Raw genomic sequence first — 12,577 nt, 5'->3', positions numbered from 1 at the left:
ATCCTCCAAGATTTGGCTTAAAAAAATCTCACTGATCTTTCACTGAATTATTCACTAGTCATGAATGAAGGCTATGGAGCAGTGTTCTGTTTATTATGGACTGTTTATTGAGACCCTATCTCAAAATCAAAACACACAAACATTTTATATCACAAGATGATGATTCAAAGTGGTATTAAGAAGAGCTATCACTAATCCTTAAACCAAGTCAGTTTTACATTGAGTGTTTATGAAGCCTTGTTCTCTCTTACTTGCTGAGAAAGTCAAGACATGGCCTTGTTCTGTTGAAAATGCTTTCAGATTCATTTATTCTTTCATGTGACCTTCAGTTAGAATATTGAGTATCAGATTCTCATGTCACTAAGATCCTTCTTTGTAATTAGCAAAGACTTTCATTATTTCAGGATGACTAGCTGTGACACAAAGCTGATGATTCATTGGGAAATGTATAAGACAATCTTGAGAAGCACTGTCTTGAATTGTGTTCTAAGTGGTTTTTTTGATATCTTCTTTTTTTTCCACTTTTCCCCTTCCAGTGAAATCAGATGAGTTACTGACAATCAAGAAAGAATTAACCCAGATCAAAACTAAAATTGACTCCTTGCTAGGGCGCCTGGAGAAGATTGAGAAACAGCAAAAGGCAGAAGCAGGTAAGTGGAAAGAAATCTGTGGCCACAGCCAGGTTGGAATTAGCTCAATACCATCAATCATACAATGCAGGCAAGAGAAACATCAGCTGAGTCACTAAGTTAACACAAAGCCTCAAAAAACTCTTATAAGCCAAGAATTGCACTGATGGAATGGGACTACTTTTGGAGAAGATGAATGAATACTTCTAAGATTGTTTTATAAAAGGATAGTATTTAAGTGGAACAATCAATAACAGTTGAAGCACAATTAAACTTTTCTTAGTATTAAGTACTTTATAAGAAAATTCAGGCAAGTAATGGATAGTATTATCAGGATAACATAATATTCATATTTCATTAAATTAATCACAGAACAGTAAAAAAAAGTTCTAAAGATGATTATTACAAAGCCCAACTTCCATCTTGCCTGTCACCTTGTGGAATGTCTTTCCCCAACTTCAGAAACCTGGAAGCCTGCAGCATTTCCCTAACAACCACAGGTCAAATTATTGATGGCTTACCAGTCAGGGGGCTTTTTCTAAACTGTGAGCATAGCTCCTAGCCAGTGTACATTTTCCTTTATGTTGTTTTAAGATGACAGAGAATGATATTTATGATGAACTCAGAGCAGCCCCACATTTGGATACTTGTGTTTTACACATCTTGTGTAAAGCAAGATTCTCTCAGATCTTGCTCCAGGGAGTGTGTTAATAAACCTAGGTGTGTGTGTGTGTGTGTGTGTGTGTGTGTGTGTGTGTTTGGTACTGACACTCACATGGGACTTAACTTTCAAAGAATTTCCGTTCTTAAAAATCAAATCAACAAACAATACAATTTTGAAAAATTATCAAATCCACGCTCCTTCCTAAACCCTGGCTAAGCTGTGGGACATTTCTAGTCAGGAGCACTTCAGAATAAGGCTATTCAACCTATATTTTTAAACATCTCATTAAAAATAACAACAATCATTAATTCTTTCCATCATGTTAATATGAAAGAGACATCACAGATTAAATTGAACAACTTTTACTGAAATTTTTATAGCACATATTTTGTACTTTAGAGTTTTAGAGCTTTAGAGTTTTAGAAAGTTTTGGAGCACTGTCTATGACCATAATCTAAAGCATCGCTATAACTGAAATATTCTGTGATGTTGCCTAAGTCAATATTTCCCTTTGAGGAACTTCTGTAGAATTCATTATTATGTAAAACAACCCTTACAGCAAAAGACTTTGATAACCAATTTGCACTTCAGTTTAAAGGATTATAGAGAACTCATTTAAATATAAATCACCTCAAAGAGAAAAATGTGATCCTTATTCCAGAGTATTATACCTTCCAGTTTCCTGCAATGAATAATACCTGCCACAGATCTTGCTGGAAGATCATCTATAAACGTCACACTCTAATTCAAGCCTTGATTTTCCTTTTATAAAAGCTGTCATCTTGCCTTTGCTCATCTTTAAACTTTTCCCAGTCGTGAGACTGTTACTTTCAAAATGACAACTCTTGTACTTGCTGTTGGAGTTTTTTTCTTCCTCTTACATGCTATGAAGACAATGAAAGTATTTAATTTGTAACTTTATCATCTCCATAATTGTCTTCTGAATAGCATCCATATTTATAGAAATAATACAATCTTCTTCTTTATTTCCTGTATTTTGTCAATGGAAATAAATCAGAGTTATATGGAAAGAGTTAACACTGTTATGGAGAGAGGAGTGAAAATTGCATTCAAATTCATTAAAGGGTACTCAAAGCCTCCTTATTAAATCCAGGGGCACTAATTTTAATGCCTAGTTAGTTGAAAGCTAATTATTTGCTAGCTAACACTTATTCTTCATTATTGCTCTTTATATATCTCATCCCTTACTTGGTATTAGCCATTTAATAAGGAATGTTTGCAACATAAATGAAGTGGGAGGGAGGAAACAGATGGCTAGAGAGAAAATGCCACAGGATGAAGAGCATGCACTGAGTGTGATATGGGGTAGGTTCTGAGTGATCTTCACGGGGTTCGTTTCCCCAGTGATTTCAAAATGAATTCTTAAACTTTCAGACAAAATCAGTGCAAAATAACCATATTATTATGGACTGACTAACATAAACTGCTTTTAGTAGATCTCTAAGTGTCTCTTCTTTTGACATTATAATCTTTCTAAGTACAAGGTTATATTTTATTTTCCCTTATTGTAATATCATTTACGAGGTGTGTAGACAGGCTTGGGACCTTTTAATTTTACTAATGGATATTGTCCTGCAACACATAACCAAACAGTTAAAATTATGGTTACTATGATTCTACTATGCGTATATTTTTTCCACTTAAGAAAACAAATTCTGAAGGATGCATAGATTATGGAAAACAACAATTAGCACTTCATATCAGGTTAGCCTATAACTTATCTCATTCACGGATGATTCTTTAGAAGGAGCCAAATGTAATTTACAGACACACACACATACCGACACACCACAGAATTTATATGGCTGTATGGCTGACTTGTATTATGTTATAATATAACCAGAAAGGGCAAACTGCACGAAGGAGAGGTAGAGGCTGTGCATCACACAATGGACAGAATTAAACTACATTAAAAATGAACTTCCATCACAGCTTGATGCAAAAGGCTAGTGTCTTATCTAGTCTAGATATATTCTGAAAAACACACTTAATCCATGAGCAGCATCTTTGCCTGGATGGTTACAATGATAAACTGAGAGTTAGACTGAAGCATGTGAGAGGACACAAACTTCAGGGGAAGTACCTGCCCATACGTTTTCCCGCAGCATGGCATTCTAAAAAAAATAATGTTCAAAAATGGTTGTAAGTTAATATCAAATGATAGGACTTCTTCGAAAAAGCATGGAATTTTCAACCCGGCTATTCAGGGTTGAAACCTCTACACCTAGAACATCGTTTCAGTTAATGCTGTTGTTCATTCAGCTCACACCTTTTTTTTTTTTTTTTTTTTTTTTCCATCTGCCTGACCGCTGTTGACATTTGTTTCTAATAACCCTTCTGCAGGCTCTCCTTATGGAGTCCAGATGCACCTGGCCTTTACCTGACTTAGCCGTTCTTTACTTGTCATCTAATGCCACATACATATCACAGTCTCCCATGCTCACAGCACTTTAATAACCTTGTTGGAATGTATGTCACTGATACTTCACACCAAGAATATAACCCAATGGCTTGGTAATTTTACTGGGTGGTGCAACCAGCACCACAATTCACTTAAGACATTTTTACTCCCTCAGAAACTAGTTGTTTCCTGTGTGGCTCATTTTCAATACGGCAAGTGGATTCACACTGCTGAAACAAAAGACTCCAGAGAGGAGTGACACAAAATTAGGTGTGTAATTCATAGAGGTTTAATCTAACTGACAAGTTCTGGGGCATTGGGAAAATTCCTCGTAAAAATTTCAAGATGAGAGAAACAGTATCTGCTTCAAAATTATAATAGTTAAATAAGCATAATATTTTGTTATTTAAAAATAATTTACATTAAAATTGGTTATTTCTCATGAACAACTTTGGGGTTATTCTCTCTAAAAATTCATTCATATAACTGATCTTTGAATCAAATACATTTCTCATGTGTAATTTTTTTTCTGAAATTTATGTGGTTATTTGTAATAACATCTGTAATGAATTGAAAATTTCGCAGCAGCATTTTTTAAGTTATTGAAATAAAACTCATATAAGGGTTTAAAATAAAATATTTAAAAATTAAGTTTCATATTGGTATGTTAAATATTGATTTCAGAATACTATCTTAGCTGTAATAAATAATAAGAGTGATTTTGTATTACCAACATTTTCCATCGTCTGGTAAGTACAGTACAGCTACTAATTATCTAACAATTAAGCCAGCATGTCAAAAAGCTTAATTGCCACATCAGCCAATTTTCAGTCATATTAACAATAACTGTGAAGAAAACACAATTTAATAAAAACGTTTTGATGCCAAATCCCAATTGCAACTTGTTTTCTGTATCATATATAGCTTTTGAAGTAAAATTAGGTATGCTGCAAATATTTTAGTGAGGAAAAAATTTAATATCAAATAATTTCTTTTCATGTCATTTGGAGCCATAAATTATTTCCCCTTAATCTGAAATACCAATCATTTGAATTTCTTTGATAGCCATTGTGTAGCTAAAATATGTTGCCTAACTGAATGGATTTCTTCATTCTCGTACTTGGAGATAATCTGCTCTTTGAAGAAACTCGAGTTATTCTCTCACAGAATGTAAGATAAGCTCCAGCGATGCATCAGGAGACGGCACAGCCTGCCAAGTCAGAAGTATTCCTATGGATTCTTACTCCTACTTGCTTCACTTATGCCTCAGTTTCCCTGCGTATAAAACGAACTATAAGCCCGCCTGCTCCTGCCATCACAGCCTCTCAGAAAATGACTGTGCCTCCCACAGATGCACACATGATCTTGACAAGTTCGCCAGAGACGGCATTATTATGGGCTGCGGCTTTGGGTTAATAAGACTTGATTTGCAAACAAAGTCGGAGAATGGATTGGAATTTACCAGCTCAGGCTCCACCAACACAGAGACCACCAGAGTGAAAGGCAGCCTGAAATCCAAGTACAGGTGGACTAAGGACGGGCTGACGTTTACAGAGAAGTGGAGCACTGGACAATACCCTGGTCACCGAGATCACCGTGAAAGACCAGCGCATGTGTGGGCTGAAGAGGACCTTTGACTCATCCTTCTCTCCTAACCCTGGAAAACAATGCTAGAATCAAGGCTGGGTACAAGAGGGAGCAGATCAACTAGGCTGAGCCCTCGATCCAGGGTGCTCCACTGCTTGGCTGTGAGGGCTGGCTGGCTGGCTAGCTACCAGATGAATTTTGAGATAGGGAAGTTCCTAGTGACCCAGAGCAACTTCACAGCTGACTACAAGACAGATGAATTCCTGCTTCATACTAATGTGAACTATAGGACAGAGTTTGAAGGCTCCATTTACCAGAAGGTGAACTAGAAGTTGGGGACTTCTCTCACTCTCGCTTGGACTACAAGGAACAGTAACGCTCGCTTTGGAATAGCGGCCAAGTATCAGGTCCACCCTGATGTCTGCGTTTCGTTTCAGCCAATGTAAACAACTCTAGCCGGGTTACCTTAGGGTACACTCAGACCCTGAAGCCAGGTATCAAACTGACGCTGTCAGTTCTGCCGGATGGCAAGAACGTCAATGAGAGAGGCCAAAAGCTTGGTCAAGGACTGGAATGTCAAGGATAAATGAATATTGTACAATAGTTAATTTTGAACTATTTTGAAGCATGGCTACCTTCAGAATTTAGTGTACTTTTAATGTTGTATGTTGGGGATTCGAGAAACGATAAAGACCACGTTAGACCTCCAGGCTAAGGACAACTCAGCTTTAAGGTGTTTACCGTTTCAGAGGTACAGCACAAACCCCATTCTGAACACAGTCCTTCAGCTGTAGGTGTGGGTTGGGGAGCAGCTCCTCTAGAGATGCCAGCCAGCAAATGCAAGCTGGGAATGTGCGGGTCCTTTGTAAGTCTGTATCCAGTCCCCAGATGAAATTGTGAATTCCTGAGCATCGAACCCTGGTGTTCCGATCCTAACTGCTGGGAAGCACGTGCACACCTATGTGAAACGGACTTTTAGCCAGATCGTCATGCCCGGTTCCCATCCTAGCCCATCAGTTACCTGGTTTACACCCAAAGTAGACATCACGGTGTGGTTAGCTATTTCTTTTGTGTCATTTTAGGATGGACAGGAATGATGGAGCCAGTCATTCAAGACTTATTTATTCCTTGTGTTGTCATGACTATGGGGTGGTCTGCTTTTCCTTGTTACTTCTTCATATATATATATATATATATATATATTACAGTTTATTCACTTTGTATCCCTGCTGTAGCCCCCTTCCTCATCCCTTCCCAACCTCACCTTCCCTCCCTCTTCTCCCCCTATGCCCCTCCCCCAGTCTACTGATAGGCGTGGTCCTCCTCCCCTTCCATCTGACCCTAGCCTATCAGGTCTCCTCAGGACTTGGCTGCATTGTCTTCCTCTGAGGCTGCCTCCCCTCTCAGGGAGAGGTGATCAAAGAACAGGCCATTGGGTTCATGTCACAGACAGCCCCTGTTCCCCTTACTAGGGTACCCTCTTGGACACTGAGCTGCCATGGGCTACACCTGTGCAGGGCTTCTAGGTTATCTCTATGCATGACCCTTGGTTGGAGTATCAGTCTCAGAAAAGACACCTGGGCCCAGATTTTTTTTAGTTCTGTTGCTCTCTTTGTGGAGCTCCTGTCCCCTCCAGGTCTCTCTATCTCCCCCTTCTTTCATAACATTTCCTGCACTCTGCCTGCTGAGTAGAATCTTTCAGAGGTTCTCTGTGGTAGGCTCCTGTCCTATTCCCTGTTTTCTCCCTCTTCTGATGTCCATCTAGTTTGCCTTTCTGAATAAGGATTGAGCATCTTACCCACGGTCCTTCTTCTTGATTAGGTTCTTTAGGTGTACAGATTTTAGTATAATTATCTTATGTTATATGTCTAATATCCACTTGTAAGTGAGTATATACTAACTGAGGGGTATCTGGGTTGTTCCCACCTTCTGGCTATTACAAATAAAGCTGAATATATACTATGTGTGTCTTTCTGCTTCTGGGATACCTCACTCACGATGGTCTTTTCTATTTCGAACTATTTGCCTGAAAATTTCATGATTTCCTTGTTTTTAATTGCTGAGTAGTATTCCACTGTATAAATCTACCAAAATTTCTGTATCCATTCCTAAACTGAGGGACATCTGGGTTGTTTCCAGATTCTGGCTATTATGAATAAAGCTGCTATTAACATGGCTGAACAAATGTTCTTGTTGTATAGTTGAGCATATTTTGGATATATGCCTAGGAGTGGTACAGCTGGATCTTGAGGTAGCACTATTCCTAATTTTCTGAGAAAGCACCAGATTGATCTCCAAAGTAATTTTACAAGTTTACATTCCCACCAGCAATGGAGGAGGGTTCCTTTTTCTCCACATCCTCTCCAGCATGTGTTGTCACATGAGATTTTTATCTTAGCCATTCTGATGGGTGCAAGGTGAAATCTTAGGGTCTTTTTTATTTGCATTTCCCTGATGCCTAATGATGTTGAGCATTTCTTTAAGTGTTTCTCTGCCATTATATATTCCCCTTTTAAGAATTCTCTGTTTTCTCTGTACCCCATTTTTTAATTGGACTACTTGGTTAGTTGCTGTTTAACTTCTTGAGTTCTTACATATACTGGATATTAGCCCTCTATTAGATATAGGGTTGATGAAGATCCTTTCCCAGTCTATTGCTTGTCATTTGGTTCTGTCATTTTGCCATTGCACCAGAATATGAAATAGTTTCTGTTTTTCCCAGCTCTGTCCTGGGCAGGTGGTTGTGGTCAAACCCTGACTACACTATGGCTCTAAACTGACTTCTCTTTCCTAGTGGTTTAATAGGTACCTTATAGAGTCTTACATTTTGTGTGGAATTAACTCCTCTCCTTCAAATGCTGTCATTAACATCATTAAAACACACACTGGTTGTGTGTGCCACCACAACCGGTGGCCGATGTGATCTGATAGACTAAGATCAGAAGGAAGAAGAGGAGGACCTCCCCTATCAGTGGACTTGGGGAGGGGCATGAATGAAGAAAGGGGAGGTAGGGTGGGATCGGGAGGGGAGGATGGAGGGGCTTATGGAGGGATACAAAATGAATAAAGTGTAATTAATAATAATAATAATAAAAGAAGAAAAACTTGAATGAAATATTGAAACCTCAAAAAAAAAAAAAAAGAACAATAGCACTTTGTTGAAGTATGTTTGCTTATGACTGTTGCACGGTCAGCACTGTAGAAAAACTCACCACCTCACCAACTTGTGGTCATTGTAAATATTTTTCTTCTGTAATAACCTTATAATTTAGATAACGCTGGATCTTATATTTGGCATTAACTGTGTGCTGTTGCAGTCCACATCTATATTTCTAAAAAAATAGTGTAGTACTAACTCACTTCTCTGCTCAGAAAGAAATCCATCACTTTGACATAAATAACCCAACAGAGAGGCTCCAAGAGATGCCAGAACACCAAGGTAGCACCTTTCCCGAACACATGAATACTTCACATTTATTTTTCCTTTGAGGAATTGTCTATACAAACCTGAAAAAATTCTCCTCCAAGAGTACCTTCCTAGTGATGGGTGCAGGTTCAGAAGGTGGCAGGAATGCTTATTTTGCTTCCTCAGAACGTCTAGTTTGCTACTATGGTGCCAAATTCAACTGCCATTTTGTTTGTATGAGAATAATTTGATGGATACAGGATTTTATTATTTGATTCTACATAACTCATGAATATATTCAGAAAATGTTTCCATGTAAGGCTGTGAGTTAGAGAACAGAAAAAAAAAGATGGATACAAATATTTCTGCCCCAAAGAATCTCTACTGAATATAAATGTACACACATCTACAGGTGTACACGTACCTATTAATTTTCCCACAAAATTCACAGAAAGAGAATTATTCAGATAAAACAAATGTTACAAATTTAGAATAAATGAAACTATGTTATTCATTCTAACATAAGTAAATTCTTCAAAAAAATAGGATTAGTTTCTTTGCTTCAGTTTAAGCAAGATATTTTTTGGACCAAGATTGATTGTTCAGCTGCAAAACAACAGCTTAATGAACAACTTAGCTTTCATATGTGTTGTATTTCTGGATAATATAATGTTCAGGGTGTGTGATACCTCCCACTGTGCCAATGACAATGGTGTATGCTGACCACAACTTACAAAAATATAGACTGGCCTCATTTCTGTTAAATTCCTATGAATCAATTACCATCATAATTAAGGCGTTTATATTTTCAACACAGATAATATCTCCTAAGCATTTAAGCTTTCAGGTTAATGAATGTAAAGATAACTTACAGGTTTTTCTTCCCAGCCTTGAACTGTATTAATACACTGTTGTCTCTGAAATATACTTTCAAAGAAATTGCATGCATATTGTGTACAAAAGACAGCGAGTATCTTAAGTTCTTTGATGTGTTCAAACAGAAATAAGAAGGCCAGGTGAAAGTGAACACACGAAATTATATCTTCAGGATGTTGTTAAAATGTGGAGATTTTTGACAAGGATAATTCTTATATAATAATCTAACTTAATCAAGGTTACACTTTATAATTGTCTTGAGCTTTTATACTCATGAGTTTGTGTGATCTCTGCAGTTAAAAGATATATGCACATTTTTTGTCATTCAAAAAAACAACTGCTTTGGGAATTCAATATTACATTTTGCTTACCTTTTGGAGACAAAAATTGCAATTCATAGAAATAGTAACTCACAGAAATATGCACCCTATGTCTTATATCCTAATAACTTATAGTATCCCTTCTACTTACAAACCATATAAAATAAGAATAGCAGAGCATATCAACTAACTGCCTGAAAATAATCCTCAGTTTGCAATGAACTTCTGCTTTGTTCCTACGGGCCTGGTAATGACTTTGAAAGAAAAATAGTCATATTTCCCATGGAGTTCAAACACTGATATATCAATAACACAACAGAAGATGCAGCCTAATTTGGATGAGAGTTACTTAGATTTAGGAAATCAAACAAGAGACTTTTAGTTAGTTATATAGTAACTGCTTCAAATCTTCAGAGGACTTTTCATGGTAAAATCACGTAGGCATCAGAGAAAAGGAAAACACTACCATAGCTTCACCAGCATACCAGAAATCTTGCCACATTGGTTACATTTTGTGAGATCTCAGAAGCTGATAAATTGTTAGTAAAAACCTGTTATAAGTAGGTGCTGTGGATATATTAAACAAAAAGCAACTATAATCATTTACTATAGTTATAATTATTTTGAAACAAGGCCTGATAGTCACAACATTTTTAGCCATAATTCCCTGATCCAAACTGATACTGTTGCTAGTGTTGAGGCTTGAATATATGTACAATAAGAATGTACTGTCCCACTTTAATGCATTGTACATATTCATGCCAGCCTAGCAGTCTCTAAAATACTTTCCACATAGGTATTGCTAACCTTCAGAGTAAACTTCATGTGTTTATATGATGTAATCAAAAAACTTAGAACGAAACCTAGTATCTACAGTGACACCACTAAATACCTTAAAGAGCATTGGAACCCTGTCATCTAGTATAGGTGGATAATACCTCACCTTTCTGCCTTTTGTCCAACCACATTTCTTATTTGGGGAATTGAAATGGAAGAATGAATAGACATATTATTTATAGAAAAATTACTGTGATAATATTCAGCAATGAGAAGCTAAGCAAGAAGGAGGACCCTGGGTAAGATGCTCAATCTTCATTCAGAAAGGCAAATGGGATAAACATCAGAAGAAGGTGAAAACAAGGAACAAGACAGAAGCCTACCACAGAGGACTCTGAAAGACTTTACCCAGCAGTGTAGTAAAGAAGATGATGAGACTCATAGCCAAACAGTGGGCAGAGTGCAGGGAATCTTGTGAAAGAAGGGAGAGATAGAAATACCTGAAGGGTCTGGAGCTCCACAAGGAGAGCAACAGAATAAAAAAATCTGGGCACAGGGGTATTTTCTAAGACTGATACTCCAACCAAGGACCATTCATGGAGATAACCTAGAACCCCCTGCTCAGATGTAGCCCGTAGCAGCTCAGTGTCCAAGTGGATACTCTAGTAAGAGGAACAGGGGCTGTCTCTGACATGAACTCAGTGGCTGGCTCTTTGATCACCTCCCTCTGAGAGTGAGGGTAGCCTTACCAGGCCATAGGGAAGACTATGAAAGACAGTCCTGATGAGACCTGATAGACTAGGGTCAGATGGAAAGGAAGGAGATCCTCCCCTATCAGTGGACTGGGGAAGGGAAATGGGCAGAGATGAGGGAGGGAAGGAGGGCAGATTTGGGAGGGGACAAGGCAGGGGGATACAGCTGTGAAACAAAGTAAATAAATTGTAATAAATAAAATTTATTTTTAATTTAAAAAATATATAAGATATAAAAAAGAAAAGGTTACCTATATATTTTTATAATGAACTTATTTTTTAAAAACAGCTTATTGTAGTGCATCAAAATTTATAAAACAATGGTTAGTTTCCTCTTAACTCAGAATATGAAAAAAAAATGAATGTCCTGGATTTTAACTTCTAAATTGTTTTTATTGTTATGAAAGATTAGTAAGTAAGCTCAAAATCCAGTCAATTTAAAGATCAAATCTAACAGTGGAACATTACTTTAGTAAAATAATAGTATGCAAAATTAATGAAAAGAACATAACTTTTAAGAGTTGTGATAACTCAGGAGAAAATTGCAGATATGATCTTATTTGTCCATTATTTCTTGGAATGTTCACAGGAGACAACATACAAGTAGAGAAATAATTACTGTTTTCGGCATTACTTCCACGTATGAATTTTTGCAAATGGAATGTACCAATCCTGGCAATTAGAGGGAATTCTGTTAGTGTGGAGTGCAGTTTCTCTTATTGAGCACTTACTATTTGCAAACTACTTTGGGAAACATTTATCATATGTAGGGAAGAGAAACTAGGTACATGGCAGGTCTATCATTTCTTCCTTGTAAAGCACCACATTCCCACTAAGTAAAAAATCCTGACTGTGATTCTAGGCACTCTGACATCAGGGTTTTTCACTGAGAGACTACCCTTCTTAGAGTCTCATATAAAACCAAGTATTTAGAAAGATCAGCATGCTAATTCAAATGTTTATTTATATATTCTTACCATCTTGAGGCCCTCATTTTTGATAATCTCATTTTAAATAACTGTGCTTACATGTAAACATACACAGATGTATGCATGTAATTGTAAAATAAAAAAATAACTGAAAATATCTGTATCTTTTACATACTTTTAACAGCTCACCCCTCTTAAGTGTTCCCTGTTTTTTC

The 12,577-nt window shown here is 37.1% G+C and overlaps 1 protein-coding gene and 1 pseudogene across 7 annotated transcripts in view; both read left to right on the top strand.

The window, feature by feature from the left end:
• The window catches only part of Ralyl (RALY RNA binding protein like), a 776,281-nt gene that overhangs the window by 708,872 nt on the left and 54,832 nt on the right, over window positions 1-12,577 (top strand). For all 7 annotated transcript variants that reach the window (XM_055603255.1, XM_055603250.1, XM_055603251.1 and 4 more), the window contains one exon: window positions 537-650. In XM_055603255.1, the coding sequence (XP_055459230.1) occupies window positions 537-650 (114 nt within the window). The remainder of the gene's footprint in view (window positions 1-536; window positions 651-12,577) is intronic.
• Window positions 5,048-5,968, top strand: LOC129673466 (voltage-dependent anion-selective channel protein 1-like; annotated as a pseudogene).

This window comes from Psammomys obesus, unplaced genomic scaffold (genome assembly GCF_907164565.1).
Source record: "Psammomys obesus unplaced genomic scaffold, mPsaObe1.curated_primary_1811, whole genome shotgun sequence".
NCBI lineage: Eukaryota > Metazoa > Chordata > Mammalia > Rodentia > Muridae > Psammomys > Psammomys obesus.
The sequence above is the reverse complement of the archived record's forward strand: the minus strand, read 5'-3'. Positions and strand labels throughout refer to the sequence as shown.